Below are 26,227 nucleotides of genomic sequence, written 5' to 3'. Positions count from 1 at the left end.
GGCGCTACTGGGTATGTTAACTGTTGACAGAGTAGGCTTTAACATGGCACAAAAACGAATTAGCCATTTTTTTGTTTACAAAAACAGAGAAATTTTCTAAAAATCAATTTGAGGTCAAAAATGAAGATGATTATGATGATAGTTCTACCTTTGGATATTCGTGTGCAATTTAATTGGAAAATTGTGCTTTATTTGTAGAACAATTGTATACTCGTATGGTACTTTTCAAGAATATGTAGGGCTTACCCCTTTCTGACCAATGAGCTGACAGACTAATGACAATCCCGCTCATCTCATTGGTCGAGAAGGAAAACGAAAGATAACATAAGAGTATGGGAGATAAGAGGTTTAGGTGAAGCGCGTTCAAGCATGTTCAAAATGATGTTCATTTGTTTTCTTGCGCTCCTCTGCGTACTTTATTTTCACTTTTTGTATTATATTTTTGTATTCTGTCAATTTCGTTTGCGTTTTCAAAATATGTTTGAGGGATCATTTGCAAAACTTATTACTGACGGGGAATTTGAACTTACTCATAATAAAAATAACAATATTAATAATAATTTAAACAGCCAAAAACACACACACAAACACAGAAAAAGGCTCAGGACATTAAGGGTTAAATTATACAATTTAAATTTTAGCATGGCAGATGTTAATTTTATTCCAGTATTTTTTTGTATTAAAAATACTTTGGCGATAATTATTGTTTTTCATGTTTTTAAATCAGTCAAATATATACCTAAACAATTCAGCTTTGAGTAAAATTATCATAATATTATAATGAAAATAAAATTCACTTTTCACATGCAAAAAAAAAAAAATTATAGGCACACCTCACTGGTAGAACCCCCCCATTATTTAATGTAGTGATAAAAAACTTTTTGCCCTCCCAGTCCAAGTTTCATGGAAATGGGTTAAGTACATCTTGTGTAATCCCACAAACTGACACACAAACCAGACAAAAAGGTGATGAAAGTGTCTTGGTTCAAGTAAACCATGAAAAAAAAGCTTATATAATTGATAAATCAATAGCTAGCTTTGCATAACAGTCATCACTCTTCTCCTGCGCTGGGACATTATTTGTATGAAAGCGGCAGAGCACTCACTCATGGGAAGAGCTGCATTTTCCTGTTTCACAGAATCTGAGTGAAATCAGAATTTACTGTTCCCACTGGCTGCCTTAACGAGTCGACCATTGCCGCCACTGAACAAAGTGACTCCTACGCCTGCCAAGGCAAAGAAGTGGATATGTCACTTGGAATCAAGTAAGTCATTTATTTCAGGGCAAGAGTTTCTGTAGTCAGTGGGAAAATATCCATTCCTTATGCCAGTCTTTGGTCGCCTGACAAACCAGAGTTGTCAAAATTTTGGACCGCAAGCTATGCTCCAGCAACACAGAGAAAGTCAACTTTTAAGACATGACAAATGCTGTTAAGTGGTGGGTGTTCGGTTTAAGTCGAAGCAAATGAGGAAGGAATTTCCCAACAACGTTTTGAACAAACCTTTGCTCATTTTGATAGTATAAAAAAGAACAACGTCTTGGGCCTCCATTCAATTGCATAGTAGTTTTAAAAGTACGAGTCAACATACTGCTTGACCTCAAATTTGTTCATTTGACCTCTAAAAAAAGTTTTGATAATGAATGCAGGAAAGGTAAACTTCCTGGATAAGTTCATATGATGAAAAAACTACACCATCGAAAAACAATGAAATGGAACATTTTGTCCTTATGAACAAAGTTGTTTTCCTACAACACTATGTATTGCCTTATCTGCTAATAGTAAGATTCATTAATGTTTAGTATATTTTTAAAGGTGAATTTGAAATTGCAATTACATTATAAAAATTTTCAGAATCTTGCCATTTGAACAGGACTGTGAAAATGCCAACGTGCCCAGTGATTGTACTGCTGATTAGAAGTACAGTTATAAACTAGGCCTACAAGCAGCATTGAACGGGCCCTCACAGTTTAGTGCAACTCGGACGGCACGCAGGTCAGAGTGGTGGCAGATCGTCCCCCTCTTATTATCTCATTAGAACCTAACATGCTCGAAACTTGCCTCTTTTCTTGGAATCAGAAATACATTCACACACCTAGGGGAAAAAAATCCCTTTTGAAGCGGGGTCCTACAAAAAAGGAGGTGCTATTGAGATGGGCAGCCAAGCCCTTATTCAAAACCAAAATCAATCTTCTAATTGGGCCAATTCCACCGTGTCAAATTTTGTGGCTCTATAAGCTGCCTAAGTCCCTGAAGAAATCTACTTCCTTTTCCTACTTCCTTTTAATGGTGAACAAAGGATGGTCATGGCAACAGAAACATGTGGACATGGGCCTTAAAATGGAGAATTACAAAAGGTTTTGTAACTATAATGACCAACCTGAAAAGAACTGGACATGTATAAGTAAAATGAGTGCCTTTTTGTTGCTACTAGTTGGCACTGCAGGACCCCTAAGGGTACAACTATCACCAAGCACAGGAAGTTTGGCGCAGATATGTTGTATGTCTGCCAAGTTTTGACCGTTAAAAATTTGTGGTGAGACAAAATGGCGACAGTATTTTTTACTTACCGGTTTGGACCCCTCTGCTTCAACGAAACCTCAATACTTTTCATCAGGCACCTGAACACATGTCTTAAAGCTCCCCTGATGCAGTTTTGAGATCAATCGATTTTTTTTTTCCCTTGGAGGAGCCTGTCTTGTTCAAAAGTGTGTTTCCTGTTCCCAGCAGGGGGCACCAGGCATAATGGGTAATATTTTAATGCAGGGAGTGTCCTGTTCCCAACAGGGGTGCCAGGCGTAATGGGTAATATTTTAATGCAGTCGTGTTCAGGCTGAGATACCTCGCATACATGCCAGATATGAAAAACACTGAACCTTGTATCAGGGAGTCATTAACTGAATTTGGCATTTTGCTCCACAAAAAAAGGCCAAATTTGGCAACCCGCCCAGGCCAGGCCCGTGAATGGAAACTCATCATTTTGATAACTTAAGATCTCATATGTCTCATAAACAGTCTCACCAATTTTGAAGAGGAGTCAACTAACTCTCTTGGCGCCACGGTCTCAAACGTGCACCCTGTATATCGACTAATTTTGCATATTTTTTCACATTCAATCCAAAATACTCGATTTCCTGTTGAGTTTGGAATATGGGTGCAAGAGATTTTTTGGAGCAGTTTTGCACAAGGTATTGATTCCCCAAATTTCATCGCTGTACAGTATGTTGAAAAAACCTAATAGGAGAGGCATTTTTGAAAATTTCAAGGGGGCGCCATTGAGCCATTTTTTAAATGTTTTTTGCAAAGTCGCAAAATTAGCTAAATTTATGCCAAATGTGCAAATTTTGAGTTTTCATGCATGTTAAGGCCTCCAAATTGGCCATTTTCATTTGCCATAAAAAAAAAAGATAATAATCCTTTGCATTACAAGAGGGCTCTCACGCCAGTTGGTGCTCGGGCCCTAATAAGAATTAGAAAGTATGCTTGATTAAAGCCTGTGATGAGCTTGGAATCAGTTTACGGTGTACCCTGCCACCTGCTCACAGTCAACCGGAATATGCCCCAGCACCCCGCAGCCTTCATGGGGATAAATGGTTCAGTATGAATTATTCCATGAAACAAGGTAACGTCAAACGGAGGCTTGTTGCCTCTTAGGTTTGTGTGCAACAGAGAGCAGATATATTTGTTCTCATTAAATCAGTTAGTGAAGTCTTGGCCTTACAGTAACCTCGCAGAAAACCAAACCAGACAGTGTGCAAAGCTGCAAACCCTTTTAATATCAGATTTATCTGACATTAAGCTTGAAAACAGGATTACATTATATGCAGCATGTGTCGAAGTCAACTTTCCACTTACACTGAAATTCTAAATGAGCTGTTGAAATTCAAATGGACTGACGCGCTTCACATTGACAATTTTACACAAAGTGCACAAGTGCATTTGGTTGTGCTGACCTCTGGAGTGACCAAACCTTTTGGCTGAAGTGAACAATTTACCACGGCACTATACAGCACAGTTGATGTAGCCTCTTGATTTAGTACTCGGTCATTAGAAAACAGTCAAGGTACAGTATTTAACCCTTTATTGCCAAACGTTATCACATTTGATACACCTAAAATTTCATAATTTTGAGACTAATTCAGAATGTTGCCAATTCTTTTTGTAAAAAAAATGATGGATGCAAGTCAACACATGCATCTGCAGGTTCCATGAGAAAACCAAACAGGATTTAGCAAGGGTTATAGATATCAGAGCGCTTATTACACATATTCATTTTGACTTTTCATTTTACAAATTTGAAAAAAAAAAAAGGTTTCATTAAGACCTTATTTTTCAAATTTTGGGATTCTCCGATAATTGCTTCATGTTGCAGGTATTTAAGGGCTAATCAGCAAACCATGCTGTAGGAAGCAGACACATTCCCAGATTGAGTGTCACCTGCTGAATCTGGTATATGTACCATAAGGGTTTTCACATTGGAACATGACATGCCTGTACTGTCGTCATAGAACCATTATATAGAAATGTTATCATTGCCATCTGGATAGCACAAATTCCTGTTGTTCCCACTCATGTACAATGACCAGCATTAAGCTCTGTGCGCATGTAAACCAATGTTGAACCACTTGCCCCCTACCTAGGTAAATCCCAATTTTGGCATGTTTCAAAGGGAACAATATTGCAGAACCAGGCTGTTTTCTTCTGTACCTAGGTCAAAGGATTACCATATTTTAAATACACTAAAGATGTTCTGGCTGTTGTAAGTCAAAGAGCATGCGATACAAATGAGTGTCCAGCACCAATTAGCACAAAGTGAGGCCCACATCAGTATTTCTAGAAGGATTGGGCTTTGGTGCGAAGTCCCCTGTTAGAGATACTTCAGAATCTCACTTTGGCTTTATTAGACTTATACATGATGTCAAATGAAGTTTAAGCCCAAGGTTTTGTTGTCATAATTTCATATGTGTACATTTTTTTAATACGTCTAAGCTGCATTCAGAAAAAGTGAGCACATCCTCTTGCTTGATGATGTTTAAACAATCACTGTCAAAAATGCCATATTAAGATTTCACGCCTGATTTACTGATGTTCGCATGAATAAGTACACGTTTCCATGTTCTTGCCTAATTTGTGCAGGTCACTCACACTAAAGTTGAATGTGCCTCAATTAATTAGCGTTAAATGTTTTTTCCAATTGGGGTTTTCTGTCCTAGAACACTACTGTGCTCTGCTTTACTGTACTGTATCTATGTCCGTCTCACTGACTTTCATCTAATAAGCTCATCTATGAAAAAAAGATTAATTTTGTGGTACAGCTCTTTGTTAAAGAACAAGAACCTGTAGAGGTAATAAAACTTTGAACAGTTTTGAAACATGCATTCAAGTTTATTGGAGATTGATAAATTAAAACTCTGCAGGTTACAGTGCATTTTAGGGACATCCTGAAATTTCACCCAAAAATTCAAATGCAGGTATTCCCCGGGTTACAAACTAGTTCCGACGTGACCCGAATTTCCATCACAATTTACCATTTAAGTACCCCTAAATACCCTCTAAATCTTAAAATAACTATCCAAAAACTTGCATTGTACTGTCCTCGCCAAGACTTTGGAGCCAAATCCTAGCTAGACAGCGAGCTGAAGGAGTACCTTTTCTCGTTGGCACCGTCTAACTGTTTGTATTACTTTAACACACCCAATATAAAATAAATAGCACTTTACCATAGTTCAAGCAAAAACAAGCAGAATATAGGGCATAAAAGATAGGCCTACACGACGCCTCCTTATCACGGAAGCCCAACGTGTGCGTCATGAGCAAGAATGATGCACCAACTCTCGCAATCAGTTCTCCCGGCGGGACGCTCTGTACCAACACAAGGAGCACCGGAGAACGCCCGTTATCAAACTGATAACACGACTGACAAGACTCCAAGAGCCCCTTTGATGCTGAGGTGGCAAAATCCACAACTCTCGTTGCCCGGACAACAATAACTCTCGAATTCTCCTGTCCAATCCACAGACAATAATCCCAAACACATCCTTCTTCCTGCCCTCGGCCCGCCCTGCGAGAGCCTTCAAAAGACTGAATGTTTAACAAAGTGTTGTCATTTTTCTCAGGTACCTTTTGTTGACTTCTAATATGGTTACCTTGGAATGAGTTTGCCTCCTCCTCCTCGCCTGAGTGTTTCTGTTTCGCCTTGCCGTTTTGATCTCCGTCGACCTGAATAAAATGTCGTCTTGTTTAAGGGGTTAACACTGAGGTGAACGCGTGGAGTTTGCCCTTATGGCCGGATTACCGGGGTCCTGCCGTCCCGGCTCGTTGGGTCTGCGCCAGCACGGGATTCTGGTGGTCTGGCTAGAAGGTCAGATTCCTTCAGAGCTAAGCTCCGAAATGACGATGTCAGACGTCCATGTGTTTGCTGACTGTATTCAGCTGCTAATGACATTAACACTTGCAGAATTAAATTAAAATATAATTAATAATTAAATCAGTTTCATCTTTAATAACAGCAATTCAAAGTTGCGTTTATAACTCGCTGCTGATACAGCAATAACAATCCACACAAACGATTAGCATGTATCAGTTAGCATCCGTACATCATCAAAAACAATCACATAAACTCGCCCCAAGTATTCGACCACAATTGAAAACGCACAATAAACAGTACAAAAGGTGTTATATACAGATGCGCAGGCTTGCAGCTTTAATGTTTCCCCTCTCTCTCCCACTCAGCTACGTGACTTCTTCATGGGAGCAAATGCGCTCTTTTTGGTGTGCGCAAATACCTTCTTCTTTGTGTGTACATGCGTTCTTACTTGCGAGCAAAATTACTACCTGCCTTATGCTTCCTGCACCAAAATAAAAGCATGCATCACAAACAAAAGTTGACACAAAATGGCGGACGAGACTCCGGCGTCGTAAAATCGAAGTCGGGTACGTCGTAACCCGGGGACTACCTGTAAACACCTTCCTTTTCCTGGGGACTGTATCAATTTTTTCTGACATTAGGTTGTTTGTCAGACATAGGTTGTAATTCAATCAAAAGTCCCTCAGCCACCTCGTGCATTCGATGTAGCTTGACTTGAACTTCTAGACATAATCAACCAACAATCAGTTCCACACAAATAACAGTGTTCTTCTCCATTATGTAAACATTCAATAGGATAGTATGATCATCCCTAGGTTGAACTTTAAAATTAAAAACAACAAGTATTTTTGCATAGGACAGATTTACAATAAAATGGGAATTAATGTTACCAATTTTGAATTAGGCTTTTGGTTAATCTAGAGTGGTTAGACCAATGTTGGATAAAGTTGATAGAGTCTATTAACACATACTTGTGCAGTGAAGTCAAATCCTCACAGTGCTCTTAAGAGATCACACTCATCCAACTTCACTCCTGTGATGCAGTGCCAAAATGATACATCTTCCTGGCTTTGGCTCTAAGATGTTGGCTGTGGGCAATCACATCAGGATTATTGTGAAAAATGTCTGCTGCCGACATTTTACAAGGGTTATACATTCCTTTCAGGGAAAGCATAAAAGAGGACTTAATGTCTAAGTAAAATATATTTTCCCTGGACACTGAATAGGCTGACAAAGGAGAGAGAGGCTTAACAATACCTCAATTATGCTTTTCTCCATCTTCTCACCAGATGTTTCACGTAACATTAAAGATCACCAATAACCAAATACACAAAAACAAAAAACGATTTTATCACTCAGTACATATTACACGCGTCACTTGGTTTTAAGAACGGGGGGCTTAAACCCCAGGAGTTGACCAGGAGTGAACGTAGCATACAAAAACAAAACTTCACCAACAGCTTACAAAGACTGATAATTTATTCATTATTATAATAATAATTGTTGTTGTTTTAGTCTTATTTTTTCAATGCAGTGGAACAAGGGAAATATGGCTACAATTGCAAGTTACTTGGTAAATGGAAGCATCAAAGAAAACTGTTTGTTTTTAAGGGTGGCAAATCGGTCAATCGCTCTGCTCTGACACCTCAAAAAGGTGGTGAAGCGATTATTACTAGTATATTATTATGACTATCCACTGTTGATAATCATATGTGAATGAGCTCAGCTCCTGTACTCATCTTTGCGTAAAGTGAGAAACACAGCTGATACTCCAGAAGGAAGTCACCCCAAAGATAGTGGTAAAAAGAGTGCACACTTAACTATATAAACAACCAGGACCTTCACAATGCATTTCAGAATAACTACAGTGCTGGCCAAAAGTATTTGCAGCCATGCAATACTGTCAGATACTGCTCAATTTCTCCCAGAAAATGATTGCAGTTACAAATGCTTTGGTAGTAATATCTTCATTTACTTTGCTTGCAATGAAATAACACAAAAGAGAATGGGGAAAAAATAAAATCATTATTATTTTACACAAAACTCCAAAAATGGCCCGGAAAAAAGTATTGGCACCCTTTGGAAAATCATGTGATGCTTCTCTAATTTGTGTAATTAACAGCACCTGTTACTTACCTTTGGCAATCAACAGTTGGTGGCAATAACTAAATCACACTTGCAGCCAGTTAAAATGGATTAAATTTGATTCAACCTTTGTCCTGTCTCCTTTTGTGTACCACATTGAGCATGGAGAAAAGAAAGAAGACCAGAGAACTGTCTGAGGACTTGAGAAGCAAAATTGTGAGGAAGCATGGGCAATCTCAAGGGTACGAGTCCATCTCCAAAGACCTGAATGTTCCGGTGTCTACCGTGCGCAGTGTCATCAATAAGTGCAAAGCCCACGGCTCTGTGGCTAGATGTGGATGGAAAAGAAAAATTGACGAGAGATTTCAACGAAAGATTGTGCGGACGGTGGATAAGGAACCTCGACTAACATCCAAACAAGTTCAAGCTGACCTGCACTCCGAGGGTACAACAGTGTCAACCTCTACTATTTGTCGGCGTCTGAATGAAAAGATGGTAGGGTACCCAGGGAGACCCCACTTCTGACCCAGAGCCATAAAAAAGCCAGGCTGGAGTCTCCCAAAATTTACCTGAGGAAGCCAAAACGTTTTGAAAGAATGTTCTCTGGTCAGATGAGACAAATGTAGAGCTTTTTGGGAAAAGGCAACAGCATAGAGTTTACAGGTTAAAAAAAAACAAAAAAAAACGAGGCCTTTAAAGATAAGAACACAGTCCCTACAGACCGAGGTTCCCTGATGTTTTGGGGTTGCTTTCCTACCTATGGCACAGGACGGCTTGACCGTGTTAATGGCATTATGAAGTCTGAAGACTACCAACAAATTTTGCAGCATAATGTAGGGCCCAGTGTAATAAAGCTGGGTCTCCCTCAGAGGTCATGGGTCTTCCAGCAGGACAATGACCCAAAACACACTTAAAAAAGCACTAGAAAATGGTTTGAGAGAAAGCACTGGAGACTTCTAAAGTGACCAGAAATGAGTCCAGACCTGAGTCCCATAGAACACCTGTGGAGAGATTTGAAAATGGCAGTTTGGAGAAGGCACCCTTCAAATCCCAGAGACCTGGAGCAGTTGGCTAAAGAAGAATGGTCTGAAATTCCAGCAGAGCATTTTAATAATCTCATTGATTAATACTGGAAGCGGTTGTTTGCAGTTATTTTGTCCAAAGATTGTGCTATCAAGTATTAGGCTGAGGGTGCCAATACTTTTGTCCTGCCCATTTTTGGAGTTTTGTGTAAAATTATAATGATTTGATTTTTTCCCCCCATTCTCTTGTGTGTTTTTTCATTGCAAGCATAATAAATGAAGATATTACTACCAAAGCATTTGTAATTGCAATCATTTTGTGGGAGAAATTGAGCATTATCTGACACAATTGCAGGGTTGCCAATACTTTTGGCCAGCACTGTAGCTAGGAGCAGCTAAGTAGCAGAGTTATTTTAGAGCTGAGATGTAACTTATGACCGCAAAACAGCAAATGTAAGACGTGCGGTGTGATTGTCTGTAGTGAGCAAGTACAGTTTTTATTTGTCAAACACGGAGTAGGTGGTTTATTAATTACATACAGTGCCTTGCAAAAGTATTCAGCCCCCTTGAATCTTGCAACCTTTCGCCACATTTCAGGCTTCAAACATAAAGATATGAAATTTAATTTTTTTGTCAAGAATCAACAACAAGTGGGACACAATCGTGAAGTGGAACAACATTTATTGGATAATTTAAACTTTTTTAACAAATAAAAAACTGAAAAGTGGGGCGTGCAATATTATTCGGCCCCTTTACTTTCAGTGCAGCAAACTCACTCCAGAAGTTCAGTGAGGATCTCTGAATGATCCAATGTTGTCCTAAATGACCGATGATGATAAATAGAATCCACCTGTCTGTAATCAAGTCTCCGTATAAATGCACCTGCTCTGTGATAGTCTCAGGGTTCTGTTTAAAGTGCAGAGAGCATTATGAAAACCAAGGAACACACCAGGCAGGTCCGAGATACTGTTGTGGAGAAGTTTAAAGCCGGATTTGGATGCAAAAAGATTTCCCAAGCTTTAAACATCTCAAGGAGCACTGTGCAAGCCATCATATTGAAATGGAAGGAGGAAACTTTCTTCTCAAACAAGGAGAAAACTGATCAGAGATGCAGCCAAGAGGCCCATGATCACTCTGGATGAACTGCAGAGATCTACAGCTGAGGTGGGAGAGTCTGTCCATAGGACAACAATCAGTCGTACACTGCACAAATCTGGCCTTTATGGAAGAGTGGCAAGAAGAAAGCCATTTCTCAAAGATATCCATAAAAAGTCTCGTTTAAAGTTTGCCACAAGCCACCTGGGAGACACACCAAACATGTGGAAGAAGGTGCTCTGGTCAGATGAAACCAAAATTGAACTTTTTGGCCACAATGCAAAACGATATGTTTGGCGTAAAAGCAACACAGCTCATCACCCTGAACACACCATCCCCACTGTCAAACATGGTGGTGGCAGCATCATGGTTTGGGCCTGCTTTTCTTCAGCAGGGACAGGGAAGATGGTTAAAATTGACGGGAAGATGGATGCAGCCAAATACAGGAACATTCTGGAAGAAAACCTGTTGGTATCTGCACAAGACCTGAGACTGGGACGGAGATTCATCTTCCAACAGGACAATGATCCAAAACATAAAGCCAAATCTACAATGGAATGGTTAAAAAATAAACGTATCCAGGTGTTAGAATGGCCAAGTCAAAGTCCAGACCTGAATCCAATCGAGAGTCTGTGGAAAGAGCTGAAGACTGCTGTTCACAAACACTCTCCATCCAACCTCACTGAGCTCGAGCTGTTTTGCAAGGAAGAATGGGCAAGAATGTCAGTCTCTCGATGTGCAAAACTGATAGAAACATACCCCAAGCGACTTGCAGCTGTAATTGGAGCAATAGGTGGCGCTACAAAGTATTAACGCAAGGGGGCCGAATAATATTGCACGCCCCACTTTTCAGTTTTTTATTTGTTAAAAAAGTTTAAATTATCCAATAAATTTTGTTCCACTTCACGATTGTGTCCCACTTGTTGTTGATTCTTGACAAAAAAATTTTAATTTTATATCTTTATGTTTGAAGCCTGAAATGTGGCAAAAGGTTGCAAGGTTCAAGGGGGCCAATACTTTTGCAAGGCACTGTAGTACCATACCTGTCAACCCGAGACTGTTGGCAATCTTACAAATAGTGACGTATGCCCTTACAAATTGGTGACTAATCTTAAAACGTCGTATATCGCGTCCAATATGAAACAAAAATAAAACCCAGTTTTTAAAATAATATGAATTTGGCGTGCTGGGGGGCTGCGGCGGCGGCTCGTGGCCCGGGTGGGCGGACGGGGTTGGGGACGGGCGTGGGGTTGGTGGTGAGTCCCCTCTTGCCATCCCCCCGGGCCCGCCCTCCCTCCCGGGCTGGCTGGGTGGGGGCCGTTGCCCTGTGTCGGCGCCCGCGTGGCGTCTCCGCTCGTCTGCGTGGCTGCTGCGTGCCCGGCAGGGCTCGCGTGCGGCTGGATGTTATTGGGCGAACTCGGGCGGGGGGTCCCGGTGCCAGGATTGGCGATGGGGTGGCGTAGGGTCGGTCGCCAACGGGTTTACACTCACAAGGGATTCACACAATTACTGGGTTTTAGATCACAGAGATGATTTGTGTACACTCTACCCCTTTCTATCACTTAGCTTAAAGACTCCCCCACCTTCTTCCCCCTCTTTCCCTGGTCAACAGGCCCCCCACATGGTGTCAACCGGAAATACATTTAGCTGACGATAGCACCAACATATTGGTAGTTAGTGTAGTTAGGCGTTCAATGTATTTCTTGTTGTTGTTTGTGTTTCTTCTCTTTCTTCTCTTGTGTTTCTTTTCTTCTGTTCCCCCATACCCCCTTCCTGTTCGCTGTTTTGTCACAATAAATTAGGTATGTTGAATGATCACAAAGGGAGTCTGTCAGACTCTCAATGTGAAACATTAAAACTGTTCAGACTATCCTTAGACTTAGACTTGCATTCTCTGTGTCAAACAGCTGAACAGGACAGGCTTAAAATAAATAAATAAATAAATAAATAAATAAATAAATAAATAAATAAAATAATATGAATGTATTGGTAATTTTGTAAAATATAACCTGGTGCAATCAAAGAACAATCAATATCTTCAGCTACATCATGATTACTAAAATTTAACAGTGACTTTTGTTATAATTGTTTGTAGCACTTTTGGCCATTTCTATCATGTCTTTTGATGGCTGCACTTCATGGCACTTCAGCTCGCAATTCAGTTTGACTTGAAGGTAGTTCGTTAGTGTGCCCAATTATAAATTAAAAAGGTCAATTGATAAAATTAACTTACCAATGCAATCTTTGAGTCAGGGAACATTTCTTTTGCTAATTCTGAGAAGTGATCACCAATAGTTGCGGGCAAATTGTGTTCGGCAACAAATTGGCAGAATAAAATCTCCGCTTTCGTCACTTTTCATTCTGCAGACCTTATCTTTATGTCTTGTTAATCCTACTTTTAAAAAGTAATTAATTACAGTTATAAATGACTTTTCCCAAAAAATTATTGAGATAGTAACTCAGTTACCTGAATGTAAGAGTAATTAGTTACTTGGCAAAGTAACTGGTGTTACCTTTCATGTTTTTTTTTTCATTTTTTCATTAAAAAAAACAAAAAACAAACAAAACATAGTAACCTTTGCTATGTTTGGAAGTCATTTATTGTTGTGAACCAACCGTTAAGGTTTTTGCATTAGTTCCCTTCGACATGTGAAAGTTTCAAAACTGTTTCATCATGGATGGATGGATGGATGGATGGATGGATGGATGGATGGATGGATGGATGGATGGATGGATAGATTAGAATTTGCCGATTTAGGAGTATTTTAGATAAAAAGTTACTTAGGTTAGCAAGGAAGGGTTACTACAACAGAGCCTTTCTGAGAAGTCTACTACTTTAAAATGGCAGCTGTTTACCAACGCCTCCGAGTCTGTCATTTCGCATGTAGTTCTATATGCATTTGATATCTGGGCGTAGATTGTAGTCTGTCGGCTACAGTCAGGAAATATTGGAGCCCCCTAGCCTAGCATCGCGTTTGCCACAGCGTCACAACAAACACTCTTCTCTCTCGGTGTCTCTGACTTTTCTCGTGTCATTCAACAAACGTAACGCATAGTAACGCACATTGTCTCGTTGCCTAAACGGTGACAACATCAGAATGGAGAAAAAACCTGTAATGCACGAAAAATGTACAGATTTTAAACGTACGGCGTACACATTTAAAAATCAGTGCTCACTTGTACTAATTACACAGAAACCGTACAACTTGACAGGTATGTGGTACTTTCTGTAGCTAGTCGGGAGCTGGAGCTAACTGTTTCTACCAGCAGTGATATATGCTCACTTTTTTGCAAAACCTTCTTATTTCCATCCTTCATCCGTCTAGTCACGCTCTGCTCTGTGTCAGAGGTACACAGACACATGCTGCCTGTACCACTGTTGTTAATCTTACTTTAAAAAAGTAAATAGCTACAGTTACAAATTACTTGTTCCAAAAGTAATTGAGTTAGTAACAGTTACCTCATTGTAAGGGAAATTAGTTACTCAGCAAAGTAAATGGCGTTACATTTCATGTACTACATGTTTTTACATTATGCATTCTATAACATCTTTCACAACAAATGTGTTTAATTAACTGATTGAATTGAAATGTTTCTTTCACCCCCCCCCCCAAAAAAACGCCGAAGGTAACAGTTTTTACTTTTACTTTTTTTTTTTTTTTTTACCTATACAAGAATGTAGCAGTACAAACTTTAACTTTCAAATGCTGTGAGAAACAAAGCTCCTGTTTGTTCTGTTGTACTGAACCTGCACCGCACGTACATACTGAACCGTGTCCGTGACTTGTGTGTAGGCATGTGCCGGTATGAGATTTTGACGGTATGATAACCTTAAGCAAAAATGCTGCTGTTTCATAGTATCATGGTATTGCAATTATAGCTATAAAATGTGTTATTTTAAGATGTATGGGTTAAAAAAAAAAACATTTTTCCACTTAACAGGATTTTTTAAAAAATAAATAAATTTCACAACATATTTGCAAATTGGCAGATGTTTACAATGGCGGAAGACTTTACGAAAGTAGGCTAATGGTAGAGAGGAAACTAGCTAGCCGTCTAGGCATGTGAACTAACCACGTTACTTGCCTCGTTAACAAGCTTACATTATAGTATTCGTTTTATCATCGCTACACAATCTAAACCAGCTTGAGTGAACTCTCGTAGCTGGTGGGAAATGTTCACGACAGCGTTTACATACCTTAAATTTTATGTAAAGTGACGGATGATACTCACGTAAATGTGAAATCATGTTGGAGGTGTCGTCTGCACGTCGGCTGACCTTCCTCCTCTATGCCGCGGGAGTCTGTTTTTTTTTCGGTCGCCGAAGTACTCCACTACTAGCGACTTTGTCTACTTGGGAAAAAACTACTTGGAAAAAAACCCAGGTGTAGCATCACTGACAGACACAGGACAGAGCAACAATTGGAAGGGGATGGGTGTGCACTGCCGTTCCAAGCCACGAATTTCTCGTTACATTTTTGGGACCTCAAAAATGGCTAATACCGTAACTACGGTATGATGGAAAATTTTAGTACATTTTCATAACATGGTATACCTTGAAACCGGTAGCCGGCAAATGCCTACTTGTGTGTATCGTCACACGCCTAATATTCATAGCGGAAAACACTCAGGTGACTTGAAGTTGCGCTCTGAAACCCCCAATTTAGCCAACTTTCAAAATTGGCCGATATGCATGTGTCATACAAACTTTTGAGGAGGAGGGCATTTTTTGAAAAAAAAAAGTTTTTTAAACAGCAAAACCCTATCTGGAGGTGAGCGAACGCGAGAGCCATTACAGACGCCATGACTTTAACGAGATACTATCGCGTACTTACCTTGTTTAGATCCAAAAACTCCATGTAGCATGTATCACTGAGTGTTAAGACACAGATGTGAATGGCCACAGCTGGATTTTTTGGGGATTTTATGGGTGAAACATGGTAATATAACAAGCGTCGCAATGCAGAAATCGCGGACATCAAGGAGTGGTCAAGATTTTCTTTTTCATATATTTCCCCTTATAAACTTTTTTTTTCCATTTGTCTTTGTTTGGATCTATTATTTATCATCTAACATATTGGAGAAAATGCGACAGTAAAAAAAAAATACAATTAAGCGATAGTTATGAGGCAGATATCTGTGACTTTTTTACAGACGCCATTTTTTTTTCATTTTGACATAAGTTGTTTAAAAGTTTAAAATATGTGAGTAAATAATTTGAAAGTCGTTTCTCTTTTTAAATGAAATATGAGACATCAATTAATGATTCTAAGCTAGAAACGACAGACATTTTGAATAATAAATACAATCATTTACCTTCGTTTTATGGCTGGGTTGAAACAAAAGCGGTTGCGCAACGTCTGTAAACGGGGGTTTTCAGGGTAAAACGGACAAGTTAAAACTAGTTCGGGGGCTTAATGCGCCATGAATCTGCTATGGCAGCATATAGACATATTGTTTTATCAAACACAACAGTTCTTTTGGCTTAAAATACAGCAGTTTCTTTTAAAGAGGAGTGCAAGAACAGAAACTGCTTTTTCAGTCTTGTCTGTGTTTTCCGCCATATAGTTATATTTTTCAATATGCAGGTGAGGCTCTGAATCTCCTGTCGTTGCTCTAGTTGTTTTGATTAAAAACATCGCAGAGGGTTCATGAATACGTCATTCAAGAAAAGTTTAGGGCAAGTGACTATTTTTGGTAATAATAATGAAATATATACTGTATACATATATAATATCATTATTATTATATTGTAGCGTCTACAATGCAAAGCTAACTTGGTGATGATAATGCACACTCAGCAGGAAAACAGCACATTATTTTCAATTAATTGTACTCACCTGGAAGCAACGAACTGTATGTAAAAAAAAAAAGATGCCCGAGAACTTAAGATACCACGCTAAATGCTAATGCTAACGAGAATGTTAATATGATGCTAAAGCTCCGAGCCAACAATCATCATCATTGCGTTTGCAACGATGTCACCACCCGCTTCCCTCCTGCCCCCTCCCGCTCTGCTCTATCCAAACAGCTGTCAAAATCGGACAACTCGCCTTTTATACAACCAAATTGTAGAAACGTGCCCCTTCACATCCTCAGTAACGGTAACGGCGTTACAAAGATGGGCAAAGTTATTATTTAGATTACTCACAACTGAAAAAAAAAAAAAAACGTTGTTATACGCTAACGCCAGCCCGGTACTGACTCCAAGCAATGTTACAGGGAAAACGCAGTGAGGATTTTTTTAGTGATGTGGGCATTCTCTATATGAACAAGTGGAATGGATTGGATAATTACGCACTGAAGGGCTCTCTCTACCTTACTCTATGAATTGAGGGGAAACTGACAGATTTATGGTCATATTTAAGTTAATAATGTTAGGTTATATGATTATTTATTTAAACTAATATTCTGTCAACTTCATTGTTAATATGTCAGCATATTTTTGTAGTTTTTTTTGTGTGTGTTTTAAAAAAAACAACACCAAATTATTTAGGGGGGCTTGAGAATATTTTAGGGGGGCTTCGCCTAACAATGATAATGGTAAAACTTGGACTTTTGTTCACTCAAACTATTGAGCAGGGATAAAGACCCGTTTAAACACGTGGAACGTGTGAGCATAGTAATGTCGATTATTAGAGAGAATTGTGTATGTGTGTGTGTGTGTGTGTGTGTGTGTGTGTGTGTGTGTGTGTGTGTGTGTGTGTGTGCACGCGGGGATGCGCGTGTTTGTGTGTGTGTGGGGCTGCGTGCGTGTGCAAGCTCATTTATACTGTAGTGTTGCACTGACATTTGCGGTAGTGGAGACTCATCTTGTCTGTCGCACATTGAAGATGTAAATACAAGTCAAATAAGGACACCGTATGTTGTGCATTTTTCATGTTTATATTCTCTCCACAATCTATTTAGCTGCCAGCAAGGAAGCTTTTTTCACATCACATTTAATACCCTTGATTTATTGTATATGTTTAATATTAAACAGCAGTGGAATGTCATTTGTACTCATGAAACCCAATGTCAGCTGTATGTTATAAAATGTTAATAAAATAGAATACGGTGATTTGCACTTTTTTGACCTATATTGAGTTGTTTTTTTTTTTTTTTTTTGCAAATATGCTCTAATTTTGAATATAATGCATGCAACAAGTTCCCCAAAAAGCTGGCAAAGGGACAATGCAAGACTGGGAAAGTGGAGGGCTGGTTTAAAACCAAGCACACACACGCACATAAAAAAAAGTAATTGTTAGGAAGTTTTATTTAAAGTACAGTATTTAGACCTGCGCGATCAGCATGCACGTGCATTGGGGGTCAGCTGCCCCTTTCCCCCTACATGCCCAAAGTGCCCCTTTTGACCGGGCTTTCCTTTTTTTTTGTATGTACAGTGGGGCAAATAAGTATTTATTCAACCACCAATTGCGCAAGTTCTCCTACTTGAAAAGATTAGAGAGGCCTGTAATTGTCAACTTGGGTAAACCTCAACCATGAGAGACAGAATGTGAAAAAAAAACAACAGAAAATCACATAGTTTGATTTTTAAAGAATTTATTTCCAAATTAGAGTGGAAAATATGTATTTGGTCACCTACAAACAAGCAAGATTTCTGGCTTTCAAAGAGGTCTAACTTCTTCTTCCACTCGTTACCTGTATTAATGGGACCTGTTTTAACTCATTATCGGTATAAAAGACACCTGTCCAAAACCTCAGTCAGTCACACTCCAAACTCCACTATGGCCAAGACCAAAGAGCTGTCGAAGGGCACCAGAGACAAAATTGTAGACTTGCACCAGGCTGGGAAGACTGAATCTGCAATAGGTAAAACGCTTAGTGTAAAGAAATCAACTGTGGGAGCAATTATTAGAAAATGGAAGACAAGACCACTGATAATTTCCCTCGATCTTGGGCTCCATGCAAGATCTCACCCCGTGGTGTCAAAATGATAACAAGAACGGTGAGCAAAAATCCCAGAACCACACGGGGGGACCTAGTGAATGACCTACAGAGAGCTGGGACCACAGTAACAAAGGCTACTATCAGTAACACAGTGCGCCGCCAGGAACTCAAATCCTGCACTGGCAGGCGTGTCCCCCTGCTGAAGCCAGTACACATCCAGGCCGGTCTGCGGTTCGCTAGAGAGCATTTGGATGATCCAGAAGAGGACTGGGAGAATGTGTTATGGTCAGATGAAACTAAAATAGAACTTTTTGGTAGAAACACAGGTTCTCGTGTTTGGAGGAGATAGAATACTGAATTGCATCCGAAGAACACCATACCCACTGTGAAGCATGGGGGTGGAAACATCATGCTTTGGGGCTGTTTTTCTGCAAAGTGACCAGGACGACTGGTCTGTGTAAAGAAAAGAATGAATGGGGCCATGTATTGAGAGATTTTGAGTGAAAATCTCCTTGGATCAGCAAGGGCATTGAAGATGAGACGCGTCTGGGTCTTTCAGCATTACAATGATCCCAAACACACAGCCAGGGCAACAAAGGAGTGGCTTCGTAAGAAGCATTTCAAGGTCCTGGAGTGGCCTAGCCAGTCTCCAAATCTCAATCCCATAGAAAATCTGTGGAGGGAGTTGAAAGTCCGTGTTGCCCAACGACAGCCCCAAAACATCACTGCTCTAGAAGAGATCTGCATGGAGGAATGGGCCAAAATACCAGCAACAGTGTGTGAAAAGCTTGTGAAGAGTTACAGAAAACATTTGGCCTCCGTTAGTGGTTGACTAAATACTTATTTGCCCCACTGTATGTGTGTGCTGGCCGACTGCGCAGGCACGCCACCGCGTACTTTACTTGAACACCGAAAACACATTTTAAAAAAAATGTTTTTTAAAAAGTCGTCTGTGTGCCGCTCAATCGGCGCATAACAAGCCCCCTCCTCCCCTTGCTTCCTCTGTGATCTGGGTGTGTAGTGAGGGGTCTGAGGACATCTGGTGGTTGAAAACAGTGTTACCCTTGCCTGGCACGGCCAGACTGTTCTCCCTGTATTTTTCAAACACTGTGAGAATATTCTGAGACCCAGCCCATTAACGGCCTCTCGAACACTTACAAAATCAACCGTCCAATCAGATTCGTTTATTTGCATGACGTGTTTTGAACGAGCAACGTCACTCTTCAGCGTCGGACGTCATCTCCAAAACAACACAGATGGCGAACAGGAGAGCCGAGAATATGTTCCAATCCACGGTAAAATCAGTTTTAAATGACCGAAAACACATCGACACGAGTCATTGACAACAGTCTGTCTCACACTAGCCATGTTGAATAAACTCCGCTCTCCTCATATGTTTACTTCGGCGCGCAAGTCCCTCGTCCTGCTCTCGTTGCTTTACTAATGTCACGTCCACCCGTTGCTGATTGTTCCACTCCGCTGTCTGTTTGCTGTGGCTTGCTCCGCCCTGGAAATTCGCTGAATGCTATCCGCTGAATGGTGGCCAGACTCAATAGCTGGAACAAGGTGAGTCTGGTGTACCAGGCTAGTGTTACCCTATTGAACCGTGTTTGAGCAAATACTGCAGTGAACATTCTTACAACAGGTTTATTGTGGGGATTTTTAAAAATAATAATTTGTAATTTTCTCTTATATTATTTTCTACTTTAAAAATGAATCACCCCCCACCCCAAGGCTATTTCGATCCGTGTGTCTCTACTCTCTATAGGCAACCATATTTCTCTTCACAACATTATCTAGAAAGGTACACATCTTTAACTCATTCACTCGCAGCCATTTTCACCAGAGCAAGGCCCTTCGCTCCCGGCCGTTTTTCTGGATTTTGACTGATTTTGCAAGGCCCACAGAAAATTCTGTTCTATTGGTATATAAACATGGAACCCACCAAAGAAAGATTAGACTCTCTTCTTTCAGCAGAAAAAAAAGTAAGTTCATATCTTTTTCCATTCTTTAGAAATCAACATTAGAAAATAGCTTAGTTTGAGCAATTTTCCAGTTTCTGATGAAAAAACGGAGAAAAAAAGCTTTTTGTAAACGCATACATTTTAAACATAACTTGACTTTAACACAGCTATTTTTTGCATTAGTTACATCCCAAACCTCTGAATAATGCTTTCCTTTTACAAAATATCATAATGAACAAGACAAATAGAGCTTTTGATTGCAAAGTAACAATTTATTTACACATGACTACTGAGAGATGAGGCCTGTTGTCGCCGAGATGACGCCGTTGTCGCCGCGTCTGCCGTGTAAACTTTTCCCTCATCGTTATCCGTCTCACAAAGATGGATTATTTTTTAATCTCTGCGGAGTCTGCTTGGCGAGCCCGCTGCACGGTGGTCTCAGTTGTTTTGCTCCGTCGTCCAGTGCCTGGCATTCCAGGCGTCCTCTCGGTTGTTTTGTTCGGTCGTCCGCCGCCTGGCATACTGCCGCAGGCGCTCCGACCGTGCTGCCAGGCCTTTCAATGCTGTTGAATCGGGTTGCGGGTCTTTACAAAATGCGCTACTGCCCTCCAGTGGCCAGTTTTATTGCTTTAAAATGGGTTTGGAGCCTTGTTTTTTGTTTCTCAGATAGATCGTAAGCTATAGATTCTTCTTGTAAAAAATTTTTTTTAAAAACGCAAAAGAAAAATAAATACGTTTTTGGGACAATGAAGCATTAAAAAATAGAACGTATTTATACGTTTCTGGGAGAAAATGAGTTAAGTTCTCTAATAATGAAAAAAAGTTTTGAAAAAACTGTCTGATGGTGGCTCGGTTAACATCTAATTGGGTTTGTTCAAAGATGAACAACAAATTGAGAAAGGAAGTTTTGATATAGAGGTTGAAGGAAGAAATGAGGCAAAGACTGACTGAGTCCCAGTCAGAAAGTGTTGATGACAGTGTTGATTTCTTTTTACTGTTCCCCCCTCCCAATTTAAGTCTGTCAAAGTCACAGCTAATTGTACTGTAAGGCTGGTTAAACTGTAAGTTATGTTGTTGTAAGGTGTATTCAATTTTTGTTCATGTGCCCCTTTTGATCTACCAGCACCTCCCCCTCCATCGGTCTCTGCACGACCCTGGCGATGACCATAACCATTGGCATTTTTTTCATTTATTGAGCTGCAGTACATAGATAAACTCTGAATGATCTTGTGGAATGAAAAATGACAACGTTTTTGAGCACCACAAAAACCTCCAGCATGGAGGCCTCAGGCACTTCGCGTTTCCCTCGCAGCCGCCCGAAGCTCACTATTTTCGGGCAGAAGGACAGGGAGGATCTGGGTGAAATCCACGTTCAGACAAATCGTAACTTTCATTTTTTAACTCAAAATGTGGCACTCTGAGGTGGATTGACTAGTGAAACCCATTTCACATTTCATTGTTTTGACATTTTTATTTAATAAATAATAATTAAAGCAATGATAAAAAAATTACATCTTTAATGAAAGTATATATGTAGATAGTCCCCGGGTTACGAACCAGTTCCGTTCCTACACTGGCGATGTAACCCGAATTTCAGCGTAAATCGGCATTAACCCTTTAAGTACCCCTATAAACCCCCTGAATCTCAAAATAACTATCCAAAAACATGTATTATACGTTACATTAATAAAATAAAGTAAAAAATAAGATACTGTGAGGCGCATTGTGTTAAATGCAGGTATATTTAATGACAATTCGGCTTTACTTGCAAGTGAGTCTCCTTGTTGAGAGAAAAGGGAGCTGTGGAACGAGTAGGACGGCGATAGAGGGGGGATATATCAAAGCTGCTCAGGTCGCCAGCGTCGCCTCTCTCATCACAAGCCCGCCATCTGAACTCAAAAGAACGAATAAGGACTCGCAAGAGGAGTTGGCGCCGGTGGAGAAGCAGCAGCAGCATGAGAACAAGGAAGTGGGTCCTGGCGCTGTCAAGAACTGCAGGACGGTGGCGACCCTGCTTGGGGAGGAGGGGATCCTGACATGAAGAATGACAACATTTTAAAGTACTAACGCAATAATTTATTTCTGTACAATAATTCTTATGAGAAATGAACATGAGAAGAAAATGTATTTCATGGAGTTTTATGTTGAGTTCAATATGGACGCCAGGACTAGCCACCAGTTTCTCCTGCCGCCTGGGAACAGCATTATCTGATTTTATAGTAGGCTTTAAAATTTTAAACAAAAATACTAAAAATAATAGCCACCAGATTATTTATACCGGCCGCACAATATACGTTTTGAAAAAGCATTGCCAATTTCAAAAACGGGTGGGAACACAGACAACATGATTATCTTTCCCGATTATCCGAACAGGTAAAAGAGTCATTTTTGGCCAGTTGTATTCCCTGCCCATACAGCATAGGCTATTTCTGAAGCCCATTAATGAAGTGCCATATTCAGCAATGCCAGAATATGGTTTGGAGTATCATCATCATCATCATCATCGGCGGTCACTCGTGGTCGAGTATGACTATCCTCCTTCTTGGTTCTTGTGGGTCTTCAGGTGGGCATAGAGGCCGATTCTGGACCCGATTATTCGCTGCAGTGTGGGCAGGGGAAATTAGTTGTGGTGGGATTGGGTTGGTCCTGTGTGGAGGTCGCTCTCTCCATCCTGAGTCTACGTTTGTCTTGATCAGCACGATGGAGGTCAGCATTGTACTGTGCAGCACCCTCACGGACGATGTTTCTCCAGGATGACCTGTCAGCTGCCATGTCTTCCCAGCCTTTTACGTCAGTGTTGCACTTCTTTAGGTTTGTTTTTATGTTGTCCTTAAACCTCTTCTTCTGGCCTCCAGGAGCCTGCTACCCTTCAGCAAGCTGTAAGAAGAGGACTTTTGGGAGGTGAGAGTCAGGCATTCGGACAACATAGCCAGTCCATCTCAGCTGGTTTTGTGCAATAATGGCAGTGATGGTGGAAATATGTGCTTACTCCAAGACGCTGATGTTGGTGCATCTGTCCATCTAGCTGATCTTAAGAATTTTCCAAAGGCATCTTTGATGGTGTGCCTTAAGTGCCTTTAAGTGCCTGCTGTACGTGGTCCAGGTCTCTGATCCATATAAGAGAGTTGGGAGTACCACTGCTTTATAGACCAGTATTTTTGTTGTTGCATACGTGGAAAGCGGAGAACGGAGATGTTTATTCAACATGGCTAGCGCGAGACAGACTGTTGTTTTTAGCGACACAATGTGTTTTTGGTCATTTAAAACTGATTTTACCGCGGATAGGAACATATTCTTTGCCGTTCGCCATCTGTGTTGTTGTGGGGACGACTTCCTTGCAAGAGTGACGTTGTTCATTAAGAACACGTCACGCAAATAAAATAATCTAATTGCACGGAGGAGCTGGGTCCCAGACTCTATTGCTGGCACAGCGGTGAGTCTGGAGTTCTAGGCTAGGCTCATGCAGCCTGTGTGTGTATGTTTATTTGAGATGAGTTATGTTTGTAGGATTATATATATCTATATACTTGATGTATTTTCTTTTTATGCATGGTGCATCCTCAGACTTGCTTCAGGTGGAAATTTCATTGAAAGTTCCACCCTTGATTTTATGCATTCCTGTACTCGTCGTAAACTTTGATAAATGTATATAATTTAAATAAAATGTGCAGCTGTATCCTCTACTATGTATCTGTGAGTGCTGATTCTCTTCGTATGGTTATCAGCACATTTTCCTCTTTGCCCACAGTGGAGTGACATAAATTTGTGTTGCCATTAAATATGCAAAAGTATCTTTTGAGTTTTCATATTTTTTGTCAGAATATTGTGAGCTTTTCACACACAAATACCTTCCCGTTATTGGGTGTTAAAGAGTAGAGCAGTAAAGCAGCGTGATGCCAGTATTAACGATCTTGTAAACTAATGAGGACTAAACAGATTTGTGGTGGATATTATTGGCCTCCTTTTAGTGATCTGCCAACCTAGACTTTGTGCTGTTTTTAACAGCCTTAAGAAAAAAAAAAGAAAAAAAGAAAAAAAAAGTCTAAATCAGGAGCCAAGTTCGTATCCTTGCAAAATACAAAAAAATACAAGACGGAGATCTATCTAGTTTAGCCATTAGATTCAAAACAATCTCTCAATCCATCTTTGTTGCCCTCTGGTGTTAGAAAGAGGTATTTTTGAATTTTCCTGTACAGAACTGAATATACCAGGGGTCCCCAAACTTTTTCCTGTGAGGGCCACATAACTTTTCCCTTCTCTGATGAGGGGCTGGGGACAGTTTGTAACAGAAAAAGTGTGACAATTGCAGGAGTGCCTAAATGTAAAAATTTATTGTTTTTTAAAAAGCCACAATAAAATAACACTTTCTGGATTCTTCACGGAACAAAAGTAAATAAAATAAAATTAATAATATCATATCATATCATATCATATCATATAATAATACCAAATAATCCTCTCTGGGTTCTTCACAGAAAAAAGCCAGGAAATAAATAACACCATTGAAAAAAAAAAAAAAAAAAAAAAAATCAAAATGCTCTCTGGTATTCTTCAGGGGACCCCTGGTATAGACCTATGGAGCTTGCTCAAGGTACCAAACCCCTTGAGCTTCACACATGCATTAAGTGAACCCTTTGGAATTCGACGAATCTTTTTTTTTTTTTTTTTTTTCAAAAAATCAAAATTGATATATCTAAGGCAAAAATACCAAGCTAAAAGCCCAAGTGAATTTCAATCCAATTTTCCTTTCATTTAGACAGCATGTTTTGAAACAGAACAAAATGTATGTTTTTATCTTTATGCCTGCAGCATCATCAGACCACTAAACCAATACTGACCTAAAGCGCATATCCTAGACCAGGGGTTTTCAACCCAGTCCTCAAGGCACACTGTGGGTCCTGGTTTTTGTTCCAGCCGATCCAGCAGAGACAGTTGAACCAATGAGGCTTCTGCTAAAACAAGCCACACCTGACTGCAATCAACTGATTGCACTTGTAAAACACCAGATTGGGGAAAAAGTGTTGTCATCTTGTTTGGTAAGAATGAAATCCTGCACCCACAGTGTGCCTTAGTGGAATAGGTTGGGGACCCCTGTCCTAGACCACAATTGTCAAACCGATTCCAGAAAGGGCCAAGTGGGTACTGGATTTTGTTCCAACCGATACCGTGCATAGAGTTTAACCAATGAACTTCCTACTGAAACAAGCAGCACCTGACAAAGTTTAACTGATTACACATGTAAAAGATCTGATTGGTGAAAAGGTGTCCTCTTCATTGGTTGGAAAGCAAACCTGCACCCACTTGGCCCTTTCTGGAATTGGTTTGACACCTACAGTGCCTTGCAAAAGTATTCGGTCCCCTTGAACCTTGCAACCTTTCGCCACATTTCAGGCTTCAAACATAAAGATATAAAATTTTAATTTTTTGTCAAGAATCAACAACAAGTGGGACACAATCGTGAAGTGGAACAAAATTTATTGGATAATTTAAACTTTTTTAACAAATAAAAAACTGAAAAGTGGGGCGTGCAATATTATTAGGCCTCCTTGCGTTAATACTTTGTAGCGCCACCTTTTGCTCCAATTACAGCTGCAAGTCGCTTGGGGTATGTTTCTATCGGTTTTGCACATCGAGAGACTGACATTCTTGCCCATTCTTCCTTGCAAAACAGCTCGAGCTCAGTGAGGTTGGATGGAGAGTGTTTGTGAACAGCAGTCCTCAGCTCTTTCCACAGATTCTCGATTGGATTCAGGTCTGGACTTTGACTTGGCCATTCTAACACCTGGATACGTTTATTTTTGAACC

General features: G+C 40.1%; 2 protein-coding genes across 13 annotated transcripts in view; one reads left to right on the top strand and one right to left on the bottom strand.

Moving 5' to 3' along the window:
* The first annotated feature begins 1,035 nt into the window (after nucleotides 1–1,035).
* Nucleotides 1,036–26,227, top strand: part of agpat4 (1-acylglycerol-3-phosphate O-acyltransferase 4 (lysophosphatidic acid acyltransferase, delta)) — a 39,660-nt gene continuing 14,468 nt past the window's right edge. For 2 of the 5 annotated variants that reach the window (XM_057847464.1, XM_057847463.1), the window contains exon 1: nucleotides 1,040–1,265. The gene's annotated coding sequence lies outside the window, so the exon portion shown is untranslated. Of the gene's footprint in view, nucleotides 1,266–23,277; nucleotides 23,324–26,227 lie in introns of all 5 variants that reach the window. The other 3 variants (XM_057847462.1, XM_057847465.1, XM_057847461.1) reach the window with 3 other exon arrangements.
* Nucleotides 5,419–26,227, bottom strand: part of LOC130922611 (uncharacterized) — a 38,230-nt gene continuing 17,421 nt past the window's right edge. For 3 of the 8 annotated variants that reach the window (XR_009064544.1, XR_009064549.1, XR_009064550.1), the window contains one exon: nucleotides 18,735–22,454. Coding sequence is in view for 1 of the 8 variants with exons in the window: in XM_057847479.1 (XP_057703462.1) it covers nucleotides 5,685–6,218; nucleotides 6,295–6,434 (674 nt within the window). In the remaining 7 variants the exon portion in view is untranslated. The other 5 variants (XM_057847479.1, XR_009064547.1, XR_009064546.1 and 2 more) reach the window with 5 other exon arrangements.

This window comes from Corythoichthys intestinalis, chromosome 10, assembly GCF_030265065.1.
Source record: "Corythoichthys intestinalis isolate RoL2023-P3 chromosome 10, ASM3026506v1, whole genome shotgun sequence".
Classification (NCBI taxonomy): Eukaryota; Metazoa; Chordata; class Actinopteri; order Syngnathiformes; family Syngnathidae; genus Corythoichthys; species Corythoichthys intestinalis.
This window is presented reverse-complemented; position numbering and strand designations above follow the sequence as displayed.